The sequence below is a fragment of the Cebidichthys violaceus genome, unplaced genomic scaffold (genome assembly GCF_023349555.1).
Source record: "Cebidichthys violaceus isolate CVI_PGR_0920_01 unplaced genomic scaffold, fCebVio1.0.p SCAF_4, whole genome shotgun sequence".
Classification (NCBI taxonomy): Eukaryota; Metazoa; Chordata; class Actinopteri; order Perciformes; family Stichaeidae; genus Cebidichthys; species Cebidichthys violaceus.
This window is the reverse complement of record NW_027176594.1, coordinates 5,222,191-5,243,538: the sequence shown is the minus strand read 5'-3', so window position 1 is coordinate 5,243,538 and position 21,348 is coordinate 5,222,191. Positions and strand designations below refer to the sequence as shown.

Here is a 21,348-nt window from a genome sequence, read left to right as displayed (position 1 = left end):
AGCTCAACATCCTGTTTGTCACATCATCTCTGTTATATTAGTTGAGGAAAAGAATTTCTCAGACAAACATTAGCTGAATGAAGCCTGTAATGTTGGGCACAGCAGACAACACAGGGTTCTGGGGGTGAGTTCCCTTACATACCTGTGGATAGATTACAGGGAATGTGCCGTTTGCAATTCCCTGCTCTTATGTAACAGCAAGAAGCTGCTAGCTCACCCCCAGGCCTGTAAGGCTAGAGGCTATGCTGGTTCTCTCTCTCTCTCTCTCTGTACTTTGCTTCCTTCCTTCCTATCACACACGCACGCACACGCACACGCACGCACACACACACACACACACACACACACACACACACACACACACACACACACACACACACACAACCAAACACAAACACACACAGTAATAGTACTATAATATGCTAGCTCATGCCTGAAGTGCTTGATAGCTCTCTTCTTCAGAGAGCAGGACTATAGGGGCTGTGAAAGTAAACAGCTCGGATCAAACCAACTCTCAGCTCCCTTTGAAGAGTGGGAGACAATTACGAAGATCAATGGTGCAGCCCAGAGGTGGTTAACAGCCTCGACAGGCAGACAGACAGGGATTGATGCCCCGTATAATCTAGAGAGTGTGCTCCTCAATGACTTCACTGTACAGCAGGATCCGAGGTGCACTGCATCTTTGCTGAACATACATGTCGCAAAACACACCGAGCTCTGCCCTGAGGATACACAAACTGTACCTGGGCGCACTTATCCCTCGGTGTGTGAGATTCAAAAGCCTTAGTGTGGTTTTTAATGCATTTCGTCGGAGAAGATGGGGGTCAAAGCTCTGTGTGGGTGGACAGTTCTTCCTGCAACATTTTTCCAACAGACTGATAGTGCTTTAGTACTGTCTTACTGTACTGTCACTATATGTCTTCACTATAAATGAATACTACATTGCATTATCTTAGTAGAAAACAAGGGGTCTTATGTGTGACTGTGTGCATGTTCTTCTGTGTTACGTGAAAGTTGCTTGTTTACTTTGACATCATTTGCCTAGCGATAAAGACTGCAACAACAGATTGAAACACCACACTACCCACTGTACTTTGTGAGTGTCTGTGCGTGTGCATGTCACTCGCAGTGCAAGAGGTGAGCCTCAAACTGTAGCTTAAAAGCTCTGGCAGCACACACACTCTCACTGTGTAGGAGTTTCTGAACCAGCTCTCCTGCACCTTCCTTTCCCGTGGGATAACGTACAGCTAAGTCCGTACAGAGCAGAGGCTGCGATTTCAGACGGCTTGCACCACCTTGACTTAGTAAACAACAAGATGCAAGAAACAGTGGGAGAAGTGTTACAGCCGCCAGCAATTTTTGATCCTCAGCACAACAAAGCCATATTAGTTGCCTAAATGACATATTTGCCAGTTGATGTAGAACAACATCAACAAAATCGCCTTTTGAACTAAATATACTGCTTATGTGAAAGTACAATTTGTCCTTGGTGGCTATGATAGCAGATGAATAGATTTAGTGGTTTTGTTGTGTACACTCATGAATAGCACATAAGGTTCTTCAAAAAAAAAGGGAAAGAGATAAGATCAAAACAAATACATTTGTATTTCCTGGGGAGGGAAAAAATGCCTCTTTGAGATGTTTAAAGGCTTCCCACCCTCTTTGGGTGTACAGGGGGGGAAACAATGCTGGCTGATTTCTGATTATCATATAATTCCATCTGCGCTAACGGAACGGAACTACAAAGCAGCGACAAGAACACTTCTGCCCCACATTTATTTACTTTTCTGTCCTCCAGGGTGAGGAGAGGAGGAAAAAGCAATGTGTCATTACCTCCATCAACAAAGTTAGAAGGCGGACTGCTGTACAAGCGGCGATACAATTTAATGTTTGCACAGAGCGATGTCCGGACAGATAGGGAAAATGACTGCCATAAAATGCTATATCATATATATTTCAATTGACCAAACTGTAGGGTTTTAATTGCACCCAGCATGACTATACAGTACGCTGGCACACACACACATGGGATTACGAATGCAGTTTGCTCACAGGCTTACATGTGCATGTGCAGACACACAAAAACTCACACACTGTACAAGCCCCTGGCCTTGGCTGGCAAGCTCATCAGTGGCTCGGTTAGCCATGGAAAATAGCTGCCTTTACACACACACACACACGCGCACACACAGCCAACAAGCATCAGCACTTTCCACCAGTGAATCTCAAAGGAAACCATTACACTGCAGAAACCCGAGGGAAGCCAGGCAGAAAGGGGATTTTCTCAAGCACTATTTCTCTCTTCCTCTCTCAAAAATTAAAAAAAAAAGGAACTAACTTACAGTAAGCTACTTTTGCCAGAGAAAGACAGATTACAGTCAGCCAAGCGTCTAATTCACCTGTGACCCAGTAATTCATTTGGCTGATAATCTGCTATTGCAGGTGACACTAACAATCACCGATATGATGGGTAGAGAGGCGTGGGGGTTTTAGAGAGGTATGGGTTGGGCTGATTGGTGGAGGAGATATTTGATTAAATTCTCAAATGAATAATGCATTATGAAATTGATCCAGACAAATCCCACATTGAGGAGATTGGAGTAGGATTATACAAGGAAGGGTTTGGGAGAGGTTATGACAGAGAGGAGGTTTCCTGGGAAGGTGCACTTCAGCATCAAGTGGTTACCTGATGCTTGATCCATTTATATGCATGTCAGCTGCATGCGGATAGAACAAACTGGGAGTTACATGCACAGTAATACATTGTGTGAGATATAGCCCTAAAAGGGTATTGCAGATTTCCATAAGCTTTTCAATCGGATGGCCTTGAGAAGAAAAAAAAACAAGCTCAAACTATTTCTGTTCCCTCCTTATTTAATTGTTTATTTGTTCACAAAGTTGTTGTTTTCTCTTACAATGAATTGCATCCTGATGTATGGCTGACTTAAAGGGAATATCAGTTTTATTCTACTGGAAATTAATACCAAGTTATAAGTTATATTCTATATAAATTTAGTTATGTCTTTAAAGAAATAGTTTGCCATTTTTGCAACTGCACTTACTCCTTTCCTTCAGTTTCCTGTCTTAATGCTAAGCTAAGCTCAACTGCTGCTGGTTCCAGCTTCATAATGAACAGACAAACATGAGATCTTCTCCAACTCTTGGCAAGATGGTGACTTAACATATTTCCCAGAATGTTGAAGAATATTTTTTTTGTTTTGTTGATTTTTTAGTTTTGCTGTGAATATTGACTGTGCTTTAGAAAGTGTTTTATGTACACTAACATTGGTTACTTTTTTTTTTGTGTGCATTGTGTGACTTGTATGGATGCTTGGTATGCATTCTCCATCTAAAGTTTTCTAAATCACCTGTAAATGTATTTTCTAGAGTGTTACAAGATGGACGTCTGTGAATACTAATGAAAATCCACTTAATTAATTGCCACTAAATCCAGCAGCGTCTCCAGGGAGGCTTCCTTGTAATACTTGATTAAAAATAGACTGTTTACTGGCGTACTTCACTTGTGTTAACTTGTGGTTTTACCCTGGAAAGAAAGGGCGTCTCCTCATGGCAACAGCAGCAGACATCTGCTCAGCAGTTTTTATAAGTAATTAGCCTCTCTGTTTGGATTTAGTTGGTTGCTTTTAATGAGCTTGCACTATTCCAACAACTATTTTAACGAATGACTGCTTTCACCCTCACAACGAAACCTAGAGTGCACTTAATTTCCAACAATTGTAAATATTCATTGGAGCAATGAGTCACTTTATTGAAGCGCGTGTCAACACAGGGGGGAGGAACAATGTGGGAAAACAAAGTAATTATCTGGTGGCTTCCTACAGTAAATACAGTAAACAGGAGTTTGAAGTATTGTCAGCAATGAAAATGATATCATTACTGCGAAAAAGCACTTCAGAAGCTCAGGCTTTGTAAAAACCCTGAAATGTTTTCCATCATATCGCTGCGCCGCACGTTACGCAGCTAACAGCCTGTCCATGGGGCTTTTCAGATGCCATGTAAGAGATGTGTAGTGTTAACCTGACATGGCAGAGTGAGTACACAGTTGTCAATAAAAATGCTTTAGAGTGTTTAAACTTTCTATTCTCTGGGGTCAGGGACCATTTATTCCCACTTAATTGTCATGTCTGGCTCCAACACTTTTAATAAGTGTGCTAAAGTTAACAGGATTTTCTTTTTAATAAGAAAAGGCAGACAGAGCACTGCTTCCAAAGCTTTGAGGGCAATCTCGCCCTATCTGCACAGTACCTCATGTTGAAGAAGCACTTTAATTCATTACTATGTCAAATTTATCTGTCTTATGAAAGGCAAATCCCATTCAGGTTTTGGAGGCTTGCCATAGAGTATATATTCTGAATCCATAATATTAAAAGCTGCCATGTTGTCTTCAATGATGTGCTTGATTTGCAGGCTGTGTTAACAAACAAGACAGACTTTACCCCTCTAATATCAATCCATACATTTTCCAGCTCAGGCACTAAATGCTAAATTCTTGTCCAGAGGTGTCTTACTTCTGCCAAAGAGAAAGCTTCACTAATTATCACGGAATGTTGCACTCTCCTTTCTTGCCGGATGTTTTATCCTCTCACTTTTGCTTGCAATGGGGCATGAAACTCTGAGGCCATTGGTGACAGTAATAGGAGCAGTGTTAAAAACAAAATTAGAGGCTTGGTAATCAAGTGAATAATTAGCAGGGCTTTCAAAGCAAAATCATTTCAATTTAGAGATAGAAGTTAAAATGAAGAAGAATCTCTGAAAGATGATTTCAAAAGACACTGTGTGGTGCCTGATGAGTATTTATGCAGATAAAAGAGACGCACTTCCTGGATATTGAGACGGAACTGGAAGTTCACAGGAGTGTAATTGTGCAATCCATCAAATGCACTCTTTGTTGCCTGCCTGGGTGGAATGTGTAAATACAAATAAATGAGCATAATTTATGGCCAGTTGGAATGGATACAATTTGAGAGCGGCAAAAGTAGAACTTCTACAATATATCATATCACAATCACTGAGGGTGCAGAACTTTTCCTACACATCATAGTGTAGCTGTTTCTCACACACACACACACACACCCTCCCACCACCCACACACCCACACCCACACCCACACACACACACACACCCACACAGTGTGTTTGAGTGCTACCCCTCAAGTTTCCACTGTTATGATTTCTCCCCATCCGTGTGGCTCACTTGCCATCGTCATGATTGACAAATGTCAAAGCTGTCACCATCCATGGAGCTCACTCATCTTTGCTGTGATTGGCAAGAGTCACACCTCTGCCAACTTTTCACAAATTATTTCCCAAGTGTTTAAAGGACAGGCAATTCAGCCAGCTTGCTGATGAAAGCTTTGGTGTAATCTGTTTTCATGCACATACTAACATCTTTAACCTGAAGCTAAATCTGAGGCCGGTGATTTAATCCATGAACCCAGCAGGATGAATCTGCAGGAAAGGTTAAAGAGAAGCGCATCTCTCCTTCCTCATTTTCACCACTGTGGTGCTCTATGGGCTGACCCTTAACCCCAAATCCTTGAACCTCAACTGCACCAATAGAGCTTCTCAGTGGCCAACGGATCAGACTATCAGACTTATGCAGCAGGCGCCTGTGGCTAAGGAGGTCGAGAGGGTCATCCATTTATCTCAGGGTCGGTGGTTTGATCTCCTTTAGCAAGACAGTGATTCTCAAGATGCTCCTGATGGTCAGGGCTGATGGATGAGAGACAAATTGAAAATCACTTTGTCTGTTAAAGCAGTAAAGCACTAAATAAGTACAGTCAATTTACCATTTACTGTGGGTGTACTAGGCAGCTCATGGGTGTGAAAGTGTGTTATTGTGAAAGCAAGACACTGTTCAATGCAAGCACAACTTTCATAATAATAAAAAAATGGCTAAAGAAAATGCCATACATTTTCAATGTCACTTTTTACAAGACATTCTGATGCAAGTAAGGCGTCAAACATTAGTTCTACAAAAATAATAGTAACAACATTGCTCTGACATTACAAAGACAATGGCATTATCCTGGAGGAGGCTGTGAATACATTTGTATTTATCTGGGGAAAGAAATCAAATTAACAAGGCAGGACACACTTATGTATTGATTGCCTTTGTGACATTTTAATATACGATGTTGACATAACACAAATTGGACAAGAAAGTATGCATCCATTAGCGTGGCATGCATCCATTACAGCAGTAGACCTGACACTAAAACAGAGGGGAAATGTTTTTTTTGCTGCTCATAGCCAAAGTAAAAGTACCATTAAACTATTTGACATTTTCTGCCTGGCAAGACTTCCAGCGAGCAAGAAAGAGAGGGGCCACTGGTTTGACTAATTTTAGTATTGCCCACTTGAACAGCAGCACTTTTCAGCACTTGTGACATTGGCTGACATTGCCACAGTGATGGTGAGGGAAGCAAAGTGGCCATCAGACAAGAGACAGTCCTTATCTGAGGACTCTTACTCTCGTAGGTTATCACTGCTCAGCTGTCCACCCAATCACTACCAAGACCTTTCTTGGATATCTCTAAGATTGGTTCTTGTAAAAGTGTGTTTCCCTGCGTGTGTGTGTGTGTGTGTGTGTGTGTACCCTCTAGCCCTCTCTCACTGTCTGCTGTTTCCCTGTCTGCTTCCATCAACCCCCCCCCTCTTTCTGGCAGTAAACGCGTGCACTTACAGAAAATTCCCACCACACCGACACTCATCCAGCTAAAAGCAAGTGGCTATGCCAAAAATATGTCAAGTCACCACCTTTTACACATCATGATTATTGACAGGGCAGGATTAACTGAGGCTGGGATTCTTCATACTTCAGCAGTTCATAATTGGAGCGACAATTCACCACGGAACAGTGGCCGCTCAAACTGCCTCCTGAGATGTCGCTAATATCTGCCAGTCTAATAGTCCTGAAAGACGTAGACAGTGGAACAAGAGACTGTAACAGCCACAACATTGCCATGTTATACATAATGGTGTGGAGTGACTGAAATTACAGTGTCTATTCACTTTATATCTGTACAAGAGTTGTTTTTGATTTCAACTCAAAACAGAAAATGGAAAATATGTATGCTCAATCTAAAGCTAACATATCTAACTGAAGAAGACAATATTAAATCACCTATTTGTACAGACTACTTTTTAAAGCTGTTTCTCAAACAATTTCATCTATAGACTTGCAAAACAATTGGTGATACAAACATTGATGGATGGCTTCTGCAAGGGTATTGTCTGTAAAACACATTGTTTCGCCAGTCAACATGATAAACTGTAGACCAGTATTAAACATATTTCTCATGTAAAGTTTAAGATATCGTGTAAAATGCATTTAAAAGCAACATTTTTATAATTGTCAGATTATTACAATAATGATCATGATGTAGTCGTCCTCAATGTGTTGAAAGTCAACTGGTATATGTTCTGATTTGATTTGAACAAGACAGAATTCACACATCAAGGAAAGTTTCAAAAACACCTTTGACCCGTTATGAAAAGAGAAAAAAAAATCTCATCCTACTCATGCTTTGGGACCCTCTCTCATACAACCTCTATCCAATGTTGGTAGTGTGTGGGAGTTTGTGTGTAAACTGTATGTGTCTGTGGCAAGGGGGTCAGCTGTTTGAGATGAAACTTTGATCAGCACCATTGCCCTCTGAATAAAAGACATCTTGCTCTTTCCTTTAGTGCAGATGGTGTGTGCGTGAGTGTGCGTGTGTGTGCATTTATGTGTGTGTGTGTGTGTGTGTGCCTGTTTATCAGGCTGCTTGTGGCGGCCAGAGGATGAAATGGCCATTATAGTAACACAGTAAAATCCCCTCTGCTTGTGTTTTATTTGATTGAATACATTTTATGGAGGCTTTATGGAAATGACCGGACATGCACCATTTTCCTGTTTTACTCAGATGAGGTCTTTTGTTTGTCACACTACGGTGTGCATCACAGAAACCAATCAAAATCCATCACCATGGCCAGTAATAAGAATGCAAAGTGAAAACTGCATTAAATGTTCATTTCAGATTGCGGAAAGCAAAGGCAGGATAAATGAGGCTGCGATTAGAGAGAAGAGCTCTTCCAGAGGCAGCAGTCCTATCCCGTTTTACCACAAGAAGACTCAGTAATAGGTTTTTACTGACAACAAACCACAGGTCTCCCATTAACAGGGTGTCTTCGAGCCTCTTCACGGAGGTAAGTGAGCTCAAACCTGATGCACCTACACAAACAGATAATATTATTTACCCATTTCATATGCTCTTAACTCAAGGCTTTCAATTTATCTTACCTATCAGACGAACCTTGCTCTGACTGCAGATGAATTCTGAAGATAATGCCCGGCTACTGACAATTAATCCCCAAAAGTTCTGTTTGACCACAAATGCTGTTTTATAAACTCATTGAAAAAATGTATTGAAAACAATGTGCTTTTCTCTAGCCTTTATTTAAAATGTAATTATAATGTGGGCTTTCTAGCATGAAAGCCAGAAATGGTTTGTAGCAAATTAGTTATACTTTGAATCATCTTTGTTTAGGTGATTTTGCTCAAAGATTTGGCTGAGCTTATGATAGAATTGAGTGATCTCTGTGAAGTATACCTCTTTTCAGCCCCAGACTGAATATTTCTTGATTTAGTGATCAGACTGAGAGCTGAAAGGGAATTTATTGCGACTGGGAGCCATTCAAAGTGCAGTTGCAGGTAAGACATCAGTGACAAAGTAAGGCTAGCCTGTCATCCTTTGACAACTAGAGCTTGAAGGGGGGGATCACTTACACCTGAGCGATATCTAACCCAGTCGTACTCCTTCTCACACCTCCACTCCCTCACTCATCGTTCTCTCAGCCCTGTGCATGTTCTCAAATATTCATGACCATGCAGCCAGTGTCATCTTAGAATATCTAAATGGGAAGCCCAAGGCAGAAGGAAATCATCCTACTATGAAAGTCTCCGGTCCTCTGCGAATGTTAAAGCAGTCATCTATAAACCTCGCTCCATCAGTTCCCTCCCCCTCACCGTGACAATTTCTTCTCTTCTTATTTCCCCTCCAAAATTCTTATGGTGAATAGACATGGCATATCACACAAAATGGCAATTTGCAAAAACATTTTTTAATAAATATTCAGAGGATGCCATATGTGATATCTGCTTTCCATTGCAGTGAATCAGCTCGTGGCACAACATCTGCTACTGGAGCTGAAAGTGGTATGTAAAACTTTTTGACAGCTGATTTGTAAAACACATATACACACACAAATTGCCCCCATGCGCTCTCTCTCTCTCTCTCTCTCTCTCTCTCTCTCTCTCAAAAGAAAAGCTAAATTAAATGACTGAGCCTTGGCTGAGTGATTCCCGATCTGCCACTTAAGCAGCCGGGGGCTGACGCATTGTGCCAGCTCATGTTCAGGGTCATGCCTGTGTCACTTAAAGACTCTCTAATGAGACCCAGACAAACACACTGTGCCCAGTTGAGCGTAACCAAAAAATCTAAAAGCCAACCAGAGCACGAGAGCACTGGTGCCTAAGAAAAAATATATATAATGCAAGGCCACTACGTGACGTCCACTAAGAGAAAGGGAGAGGACACTTTGCTCATTTTTTTTAATGGCTCCAAAAAGTTATGATCCAGCTATTTTATGGAAATGCTCACAGAAGGTTGTTATGCTGCTCGTCATTCAAAACTGTGGAGATGAGTGAAGCGTTTGAAAGGCTCAACAGGACCTGTTGATCTGTCCTGTAAGGCTGTTGGTTCAGCCTTAAGCTCTTAAAGCCAAGCTTGAGTGAAATGCTGTGTTGTGCATCAGTGATATTCTTGACAGACTGACAGGAGCTACTGAGAAAGATCACTCACAGAGAGACAGAGTGAGGGACAGGATGAAAGACAGAGACATTCAAAATCCCAAATTCTAAAGAAGTTAGTAAGATATTCTATCCAGTGCCTGTACATTACAGTATCCTTAGAAAGCACCTGCCTAGGAAAACTGACTTTTTTTATATAGCTGTTCTTATAAACTTGAATTTAGGTGGTAAATATTTTACCAGGCACCAGTGAAATATCTTTATATCCAGGTATTAGCTTGCCTGGCCACATACTGTTTAGTAAAACCTCTGGTGGCAACGCACTGCACAACACAACACAACACAAGAAATGCCCCTAGGAAGGAGTTGGGGGATGAATGGAGAGTTTATACAGTGTTGAGCTCACATGGGTGTTGTTCAACATGAATATTCAATGCACACCTAAGAATAAACCACTGTGTTCCTATTTCAAGGAAATTCCATCTGGGATTATGTTTCAAGGTTGAATTCAAAGAGACAAATGATGACTATACAGTTAGACACATAAAGGTATTGCTATTCTGAAAAAATGCAAGTAAATGCTGTGCCACATGACAAAATAAAAGATAAGGTAAACTGAACTACTCTATTGTACAAGTTCAGAATACAACTTTTGGCTGTTTTCCATTCAATGTTGTTTTTCTATTTAAGTTTCTCAAACAGCAAGAATGTGTGTTATCATACATTTTCAAAGAATTGGTGAACAATCTAAAAACGTCCTGAGATTTGTTGAAACTACATGCAAGCACAACATCAAACTCAGAACCAATTTTTGCACATTTGGCAAACAATGCTATCCTGGCAAAGCGCTACACAATCTGGAAAAGAAGCTGCAGCAGGTGATATATTACCAACCAGGTGGAGTTTGTATTGGCCTTGTATCTGCTCCCTTCTGTCGTTATATTACCAGGAGACAGGAGTCCAGAGGACAATACAGTCTACAGGAGTTGCTGACCCAAATACTAAAATACTGCACGCCAAATATGCATACAGGACCAGTTGATGTCCCTGTTTCAGATGAGATTACGACTCCAGAGTCAGAAATCGCTTGTAAATTATTTAAGAAGCTGTGCAGATAAGCTACAACTACATAACCACGACATTTTGTTTTACCTAAGTAATCAAGAGCATATTGAATTAATCATATGTGCATGTTCTGTAGAAAAAGCAAAAAAGTCTGAATGTTCATGCGTAGCTGCATGAGCTGACAGATCCCCAAAATAATCCCATTGACACAAATGAAAATATTTGTTCAATTATCCAGAGGAAATAATGTTTGGAGTTCAAGAAATAGCATGTCCCTTACAGAGGCCTTAATGTGTTACATTTGCAAATAGCCACTGCAATGATGGTGTCCTTACCCATCTGAGAGCTTGTGAATGTTTCATAATAAGTTAGGCCAAATTAAGATCTTGGCAGTCAGAGTTTAGTGGGTTGCTTGATTAGGATCACGCATCCATCCACACTTGAGAGCCTGTTATAAAGTCTGTTTAAAATGTCAGAATCAGAGGGCCCGGCCCATTCAGGATTCTATGTCTGGCTCTCATTCCCATTCCCACTGATGTGCCTGCTGGTTTTTCTCACGGGATCATCGAGAATGACGGGCTGCCATGCACAGATGCTAATCGAAGGCTACACACCCTTTTCCTTCAAAACTCAAGGCTAAGGTCTTTGTCTGAGACTACCTCAAATGAATGATTACTAAGTGACTACTATAATTCACTGCCTGCTGTAAATCAACAAACAACGTGTTGCACCCAAAATCTGTAGGACAAATATAAACATAATGAGATTCTGCTGCAGAATTCCCACAGCTTTGCATGTTCGTTCTCTGTAAAGTTTAAAGCTCAGTTCTGCACAACCAACACATGTGGGATGACTGCTTCACGGCTGGCTTTGAACGCATTCTCATTATCATCTCGCTCTCTCACACGGACACACATACACACTAGATTTTCAAAATGTAAATGTACAACAAACACACAGAAACACAGCAACTGTTTACTCACTGATTCCTGGCTCTTGTCCTTTGCATCATACACAGTTAGCTTGACTAGTGTCTCCGGGCTAGCAGGATACTCTGAAGGGAAGGTCACCCCCGTCAGAAACAGCGGGTCTTTGTTCGCCTGTCAGAGAGAGGGACAACACAGAAACAGGGTGAGACATGTGTGTTTGTGTGTGTGTGTGTGTGTGTGTGTGTGTGTGTGTGTGTGTGTGTGTGTGTGTGTGTGTGTGTGTGTGTGTGTGTGTGCATGTGTGGTGGTGTGTACTCTTATATGCACATTTGTACTGCAAAAAAAAAAATAAGGCTCGAAGCCGAAGGGATAAAAGGAGGGAGGGAGACTTGGGTGGGTGAATGAGCCAACAGCTGGGCTCAGTCCATCCTCCTCCTCCCAGCGTTTCTCTCCAGCTGCCCCTGCTGCCTCTCCTGGGCACACAAAAAAGGAGAAGATAGAGCTCACCCTGGTGGGTTTACCTGGAGCTCTGGCATAACTACAGTCTCCCAAATGAAACCGCAGGTCAGGAGCAACAAGTGTCGACGGGTAAATTGGCACAGTGATGGGATTAAACCAGTGTCCCTAGCAGCCAGTGTTGGGTCTTCAAACATACCAGAAGACTGTATGGCATTAGCAAATAAATACTCACAAGCGCTCAGAACCTTTAACTTCCATGCCTTTTGAACTGCATGGCTTGTTTTGCGACGGCCTTCAAAGACCTTGCTTTCATTGCACTGTAAAAATGTCTTTACAAGGTTGTTACTGGTTTATATTTTAAATTTAAAACTTTCTCTAAAGCCACTGCAGTGCACGCAGAGTGAGGACCTGTATGCCCTCTGTTTCACCTGTTGGGAGGATTTGTTTTTGCCAAACAGTGATAGAGTTATGATTCTAAGTGTAGTTAGAGATTCACCTGGCTAAGGTGCATTACCTTAGCTAAACTATGTCTTTGAGTCAATCCTAGCGCAGGAAACTTTTCATGTCCCTCACAATCATACTTTTCTTTCACTTTTAATCTGTGACAAAATTCCCTCCAACATAAAGTCTGAGAAGTAATGGATGTTTTGAATCTGCAATAAATCTTAATATAAGTAGATTGTATTGCACCAGGAGCTGAGGGGCTTTACTGGGAAGTCACAAGGATTGTTTAGTAATTTGGTGTTGCCTACTTGAGCTTTGAAATTCAAAGCACTTTGTGTTTACACTGGGGGCTTCCTCTTCCTCTGCTCCGCTTTGATGGGCGTTTCTAGAATGCAGCCCTCTGCGACCGTTTGGGGACAGACTGGGGAGCAGTAATGAGGCTGACATAGACAGACTGGCAGACATATGAATGTATGATCACACCCTTGACTTAACAAAAAAAAGCAGCTGTAAAGAAATTAAGGTTGGTCAATAATAAATACCTTGGTATGTGACTACTATAGGGAAAATCACAAGCGTAATAGTCTAGCTAGTGTGCACAGTAATGTACTGTGTTTCACTGCATTTTGATAGATAACAAAGCTATTGTTAGAACTGTAATGGTATTATAAAGTACTTCAATTGGTACTCAGTACTGGCAAGTACCCAGATGAAGTACGGGTACTTGGTCTGAAAAAAAGTATCTTTGCATCCCTAATTTAAATGTTATTTCTCTCAAAGTTGATAAAACGGTAACACTGACTTATTGCCCATAACTTCAATATTAGAAGGAACTGAGTTATAGGCGCATCACTTGATCCAACTAATCTCCAAACCACACATTTACGTAAATAGACAATGCTGTGATCCTTGTCTGATCTTAGGTTTAATTGTTTAAAAATGGAAACCCCTCCCTCTGTTACTCTAGTTCATTTGTAGTTTAGAGTCAGTGCGTAGATGTTAGTCTTGCCTGCACAATAGCTGATTATCGCATCAAAAGGCTTAAACATTGCATCAGTTTGCTGGATAGACAAAACAAATGCTAAATGAATGGCTAGTCCCCATAAGTGTAGCCAGTGTCCAAAATGAAAGGAAAAATCTACATTGACGGATAAAATAAAGATGCCTACTTTACTACAAACTCTCATCACTACAACACATAAGTTGATTGATTATGTTTTGTTTAGCATCGACTCTGCACACTGGTGGCGGCATGCAATTTATATAATTGTATTGTAATTCTTTGGTTAATCCTCCCTGACCATTGTCACAACAGTTACGGTTAAATTATCTAGCTGGCTACCCGGCTTGATTACCAGTACCACCGGTACCACGGAGGGAAATTTCACTCCAACCGCAAAGAGAGTGCATGGGGCGGAACATTGTAAGAGCAGATCAACTTAAAGGAAAAAAAATGAAGATCACGGTGGAAGTTTGGAACATTAACAGAGAAGTGAAGCTTCACAGAAGGGGGAGAGATTGTACTTTTAGGATAGCAATGATACAATGGTAGGTATCATAGGACCTGCTCGTTTGTTTGTGTTGTTTGTGTATATTATGCAGTTTTATGGCCGGCTGAAAAATATTTTGGCTGGAGAATTATTTTTCAGTTTAAGTTAATTTTGGAACTGGACCGCAGCTCAGGTAGGACTGACACCAACAAGCCTCAAATCCTTTGCTACAATAAGGAATGTCGAGAGGATTGGGAGCCAATGCATGAAGCGAGCTAAAAACAGCAGTGTATTTAATGCAACACACACAAAGGTAGAATTATGTGTTCAACTGCGCACATACACACACACACACACGGAGGGAATACACAGACACACCACCTCACCGCACCACTAACCCTGTTGATCCGTCAGAAATCGTCCATGCGCTGACAGAGGGGAAATAAAACAAGTCTATCGCTTCTTGTTCCAGCCTCTCTAGACTTGGTAATACCGGTCTTGATTCTCGGTCCCATTTTGCCACCGAGCCATGAAGCTTTGTGGTTTGTGTACTCTAATATCCTAAACACAGCACAGCGGGTACAGACACAGTGGAACCATTGCACTGCTTTGAGCTTAGTGCAAAGCTGGATATATACCAGTACTGTACATTAACAAAAAGACAGACAGAGCCATTATACTCAAGAATGTGCAGGTACAGACACAAACACACATACACACACACAAGCCCTTACACTTGCCTCACTGGCACACTGAATAGGCCTCATTCAGACTTACCAGCATGGTTGGCAGCCTCAGCTGCGGCTGAATCTTCTTAGCGCTACTGATAGGCTGAGATGAGCTAAAGTGGAAAGCCTGTCTCCATCTACGCAGAGAAGTAAGCCAGTCTGTCATACAAGTGGTCAACATATGCTTTGGGAAACAGCTGCCCCTCTCTCGTCTTTTTGTTTGGGTTGCAAACCTCAGTGGAATGGCCAATTTAGGCCATTAGAGGGTGTGTGTGTGTGTGTGTGTGTGTGTACCATTGGATTGGGTTGTGCACACACACACACATACACACAGACAGACTAGACTCTCTGAATTTGTTCCAGGCAGGGGGTTCTTCGCTTGACTAGCATGACATCAAAGGCTGTTTTATCCCTTGGCTTTCCGTGACGTCAAATCCCCTCAAGTACTCCCACCCCTGGACCTATTGCCCATGTTTTAGGAATGGGATTTCCCTACGAGTTGCTAGATAGCATTTTTTTTTGTCTCCAGCTTCAAATACAATTTGTCGAAGACGCTTCCTGTTGCACTTTAAAGAGATTTACAGGGCTTTAGATTTTCTTTTTAAGTTGTCACTGGTCCTTTCTGTTTTACTAGTAGATAGGATACAGTACTCACATTGAGACATACACTCGCTCTGTGGAGATAAAAAGGGTCTGTCTTTTGTGAAAATATTGCGCTGTGATCCAGTTTCATACCATACAGTGAATCAATAATATTGAGTATGAACTATGTGCTAATGTTAACAGTGCGCTATTTGGAAAATTAGTATACAAGAAAATAATTCACTTGATTGTTTTGTAATAATAATAACACTATATATCAAATTTAAAAGCATTTTTAATCAATATTAGTAATCATACTGACCTTTAAGTATACCTTCTTTTTGTCACTTATAGTCTGATCACACTACTTCTAACACAAGGTAACACAATGTTTATGTTTTGGTACAGTAGCAGTTAATGATTTAAGATATATTTAGAGGCAGTGTATTCTCCAAAAACTTTTCAATAAATAAAAGAGGGAGAGGTCATTGAACTAAAGAGGAGAAAGTTCAGATCCAATGAGATTAAATGCTATCCTGTTCTTTTTACCTGACCCCTGTCTAGTGATTCACGGGTTTGAGTAAAGAGGGCTTGTTCCTTCTTTTATCTTCTAAATGAAACCCTTATATCATGTACCGTGGGTTCCTGATAATACGCCTATCACATGCTGAAGCTTCCATACGACCAAGACTCACTCAGTGTCCAGCAAAGCCGGCGGCAGCTGTTGAGAGCAGGCATCCCGGGAATGTGACAAACAGGAGAAACACAAGTGGCAGTTGAGCCGTTTTCAGATGCATTATTCACACACAGTGGGGCTCTCTAGCACGCACACACACACACACACACACACACACACACACACACACACACACACACACACACACACACACACACACACACACACACACACACACACACACACACACACACAGGTCCACCTTTGTCCACACAGGTTAATGAAGATCTGCTGCTGTGCATTTTGGAAGATGTATTAGTATGAAACCCTAATGGTTACCACTGTCCGGACAAGTAAGCTCTGTTCCTTTAAACAACGACTTACACTTCATTCAAGGAGGGTTTCAAAGTCAAATTGAATATTTTCAATGTTGTGCTGCTTCTGGGTCAAAATAACTCTCACATTACTCATCAGATTGGTCGGATTTCTGTGTGCAATGCTAAATATACTTGTATGTGTTGTGGCAAGTATCTTCATTTATATTATACTATCCAGACTAACAAAATGAATATATGGCAGAGAAAACTCCTCGACTATCTTAAAAATGTCTTATGAGGCTGCAAACCTCTCTTTTAAAACAGACTTGTAAAATCACACAGAATGCGCACATACCCGTTTTTTGTGAAGACGAAAGCAGTCCATATCCTCAGATCCTACTCGAAATCCTGAACATTACAGCCATGAAATCAAAACTCCAGCGGCACTCAGAGTGTATGCAGAGCTGGCTGAGCCAGCATACAGTATCCTACCACATCCTGTGTTTTTACACACACATGCTCAAACACACACACTGCTGTTGCCTTGACAAGACTGAGGGGAAAAGCAGTCGAAATGCAGTCTTTGAAAGAGACGGTTATACACATTTAGCTTCGCTGGATTAGCAGGAAAATAAAATGCGTCAGGAAACCTTGCCCTTGTATGAGGAGAGAAAAAAAAGTGTGTGTGTGTGTGTGTGTGTGTGTGTGTGTGTGTATGTGTGTAAGTGGGTGTTCCATAGTGGGACAGGGGGCAGCTGCTGCCGCCCAAAAAAACACTTGTGTGACTGTTGTCTTGCCAACAGCACTGTCAGACTGGAGGTAATAAAAGAAGCATTTAAAGAGGTTAAAGCCCACAAAACACTCTCACTGTATGGAACTCCAACACCATGAAACCCCAAAACACATACTGTGCATACTGAGGGATGATACTGATTGAGAGCCACACATCAACTCTTTCAGATGTCTGGACTGTCACAGGAAAGAGAAAGTAAAAGCTCATTGTCTGTTCCAGTTCAATGAGTCAGATGGGGGAAAAAAGGTTGAGAAAAAGGAGGGCGGACAGTGTTGGAAGGAACACCAACCAGGAGTGACCCAGAGACACAGCAAAACAACAAACATCAAAGGTCGGAGAGAGGATAGTGCATGTGTGTGTCTGTACAGGTGTGTGTGTGGCCTTACCTCCACTATCTCTGTGCAGGCATGAGAGACGAGGTGCTGCTTGTGGGGATCTATGACAGCCACCTGGACCAAAGCATTGGGCTTCCTGTCACTGCCTGAGGCCACCAGATCATTACAGGCTACAGAGAGGGAGGGGGAGACAAGGGAGGGAGGAGAGGAGAGGATAGAAGGAGGAAGGAGAAGAGGAAGAAAATCAAGATGAGAGGGGTTAAGTCATACAAATCACGACACTGAGTGTGGAGAATGTGACAATAAATAAGAAAAGAACAAGTTAAATAAACAGGGAAAAAAAGAGAAGAGCGGCTAAGGTAGAGGATTTATAAATATCTTCTGTCAGATTAGATGTCACATGTCAAAGCACTAAAGAGCTGCATCACCACAAAGAGAAAAGAAGATAAATATGCTGTCCTCGCTTCTCTGAGGCCTCTCCTCCAAACACAATAAAAGTTTAAGGAAATTAATTAAATATATATATTGAGATATAGAATTGTTGCCTTAGCAGTTGATTAAAATGGCAGTAGAATTTCCCCCTGGCAGAGAGATATCAGATTTATTAGGGCTTTCATTTCCAACAACAAAAGCTGCTTGTCACTCAGCCCCGCTGGAGTCCAAGGACAGGAAAGACTTTGCATCCCACAATTCCTTCATAGGAAACCAACGCTTCCTGGTTACGAATAGAAACCCCCCCTAACAAGATAACACTCGCTGATCCCATCATAGCTAAACTGATGCATCTTTCAGTGAAAAACACTACTGTACCAAGACATCCTTGTTATCTCTTAAAAGTCACATAAACAGGAGTAAAGGTGCACTTTCGATCAAGTCAAAACAAAAAAGGTAGATATTTATTAGACCTTGTGCAGGAAAAATTATAATTTCTGTGGATAATTTTAAAGATGTGACTCCTCTGTTTAAATCTGCTTCAAATAGAAGGCCAATAAAAATACCCAGCCTGATACAGAGTAAATTAGACCATATGGCCCTGAATTTATGTATTAAAGAACATTTGTAAGCACCCGAGTAGCATAATGACAGATTTGTGTTCAGTAACCTCCTTGGATCCTGTCCAAGAGCTGCATTCTATCTATCCAGCACAATTTTGTCATGTAAACAGAAGTTGATCTGCTCCCGATGCCTGGTCAGTTTCACACATTACTCTGAAAAACAAAGTCTGGTTTAATATTACTCGGTGGGTGAAATTCCATCAAAAGACCAGCAAGGGCAGAAGATTGCCTTTTTGTGTGCAGCTGCATCTTTGTGAGCTTGATTTTAATGTTTAAGCAACTAGAGATGAAAGGGGTTCTTGTGGAAGAAATTTGAAAGGGTCTGAAGAGCAAGAATAAAGTTGCAGAAAGAAATGAAGGGTTCAGTAGCAGGACACCAAAGAAATGTAGACCTTTCTTTTCTCAGGTTTAGAGGTGGTTTATCTGACTTTCTCTGATTTGTTAGGTAAAGAAAATCTGCATGGTAAAGTGTTTCTTTTCCTATGTGCACCTGGAAAAAAGTATCATTTCAATTGTAAGATGTACATAGATGGATTTCAAATTGTACCTTATTGTAAGATGTACATATATTTCAAATTGTACCTAATTGTAAGATGTACATAGATGCATTTCAAATTGTACTTTATTGTAAGATGTACATATATTTCAAATTGTACCTTATTGTAAGATGTACATATATTTCAAATTGTACCTTATTGTAAGATGTACATAGACACATAAGTACACAGTATACGGCCCCGATCAGACCGAGAGCTTTTTAGAAGCCTGGTGCAGTTTATTTGTAATTTTTTCAATGAGAGTGAAGTGTTTTGCGTGCTGCTTTGGCATTGCTGAGTGTCTTTTTTCTCTCTATACACCCAACGTTTTTGCAGGAGTGCACTAAACCCCTCGGGTTGAAAAAACTTCAACTCAGAGCAGATAAGCGCCCAGCGTCAAAAGAGTTTTTTTCCTCATTGTCCAATTAAATTTGGATTGTCACATACTGTTGCTGCATAACCAGAACTACAGTATGTGACTTTACCAACCGTAGTTATCATGATCTGAACAGAAAACAGCAGGCCTGCTGGCAAATTAATGTGATACTTGAGATTTCAGGAAAGATATTTTTATTAATTTAAATTGTACTATTAACTATTGGGTAGCACCCATTCTGTAAACAATAAAAAATAAAGACACAGTGAAGGGCAAAAGAAAAGCCTAGGGCATCCTTTGTACACACACACACACACACACACACACACACACACACACACACACACACACACACACACACACACAAACTTGCAAACCTTCACCTATTGTGAAACTAAGACAGAACCAAGACATTTTCCAGGTATACTGATTGTACTGTCAAGGTGACTGTCCTTGGCTTCATTTAACAACAGCAACACAAACAAAGCAGAGATTTAATGAGAATTTGTCACACACGTGTCTGCAAAAAATCAGAGGAATAACAGACGCTTTTAGCATACCAAATTCAAAGCTTTCTTTGTAATCTGTGACTTTACTATTCCTTTTCAACCTATTTTATGTGAAACTGAACACACCAATCAGAAGCACCAGAGACATGTTTGGTTGAAGGTTGGCTCATACCCTGTAAAATATTCAAAAGAGTTCAATTAAAGAGAATGTTTGTTGGTCATTCATAAAACATATTGACAGCTGTGTGAAATTGTGTTGTGTTTCATAGAGAATAACTATTGTTGTATAAGAGAAAATCTTAAGATTTAGATTAAGTTATAGTGTCAAGTAGGCATCCGTGGATATAAACCTGACCTCAGAGTGACTGAATAACGATGTTGAGTTGATTTATTTTTAATTGGTCAGGATCTAAACTAGATGAAGTCTCAAAAGAATGTGTGATTGATACTGATAGAAATCCCCATCTATTATCATTCAAACCATGTGACAACTGCATTAGACTAAAGCACATTCGCTAATTCTCCAGGGTATGTCTACTCATGAGACTTAAAGATGATCAAAACAAAACATCTAATTTTTGTGATACTAAATTTAAAAGTGCTTTATTGAAGCCATTAACAACTGTCTCTACATTCTTGGGTTAAGTCTCCGTTTTATCTGAGAATTGCTAAAAGAGTCTGGGAGTAAGGAGCGCTGCCACAGCAGGGGAGCATAGAGTGAATCATGAAGGGAATAACTTGGTTCAAATGGACTTCAGTGCATGCAGCCATTACAAGGCAAACCTAGAAACATGCATTACTGATGCTGTTCTGCTACTGATACAAAAAGAGGGGGCGGCTGTAAGAAGAAACTCATTTGTTTACCAGACTATATTTATGTATTGTAGGTTTGTATATTTTATGGATTTATTGCCCATAAAAGCAGTTTTTACAGCAAAAGTACTTCAGTTTGTCATACTGTAAAGAGTATGATCCATTAGATCTGACATCTAGGTTTTCTGTACCAAGGTTGAAAACCCTTGGTGATTTGAATAGTGGCCATCTCATCTGTATGATTTTACCTTGGATGTCCAGGCTGTAAAGCAGCATGACTACACCGCACTGAGCTCTTGGTGTTTGGAGCTACGCTACGCTAACCAAGGCAGCTACACGACAGGACACACACAAGCTACGTGCTTTTGAAAACTTTTGGAGAGACCTGAGTGGACTTTGTCTTTTAAGTGAAGAGCAGCTGTGGTAAG

General features: G+C 40.9%; 1 protein-coding gene across 2 annotated transcripts in view; it reads right to left on the bottom strand.

Annotated features, from left to right (window-relative positions):
- The window catches only part of inpp4b (inositol polyphosphate-4-phosphatase type II B), a 135,526-nt gene that overhangs the window by 93,958 nt on the left and 20,220 nt on the right, over nucleotides 1-21,348 (bottom strand). Inside the window, exons 4-5 of one of the 2 annotated variants that reach the window (XM_068727807.1) lie at nucleotides 17,683-17,801; nucleotides 11,862-11,978 (exon numbers count right to left, since the gene is read on the bottom strand). In XM_068727807.1, coding sequence (XP_068583908.1) covers nucleotides 11,862-11,978; nucleotides 17,683-17,801 — 236 coding nt within the window. Of the gene's footprint in view, nucleotides 1-11,861; nucleotides 11,979-16,858; nucleotides 16,900-17,682; nucleotides 17,802-21,348 lie in introns of those variants that run through there. The other variant, XM_068727808.1, reaches the window with a different exon arrangement.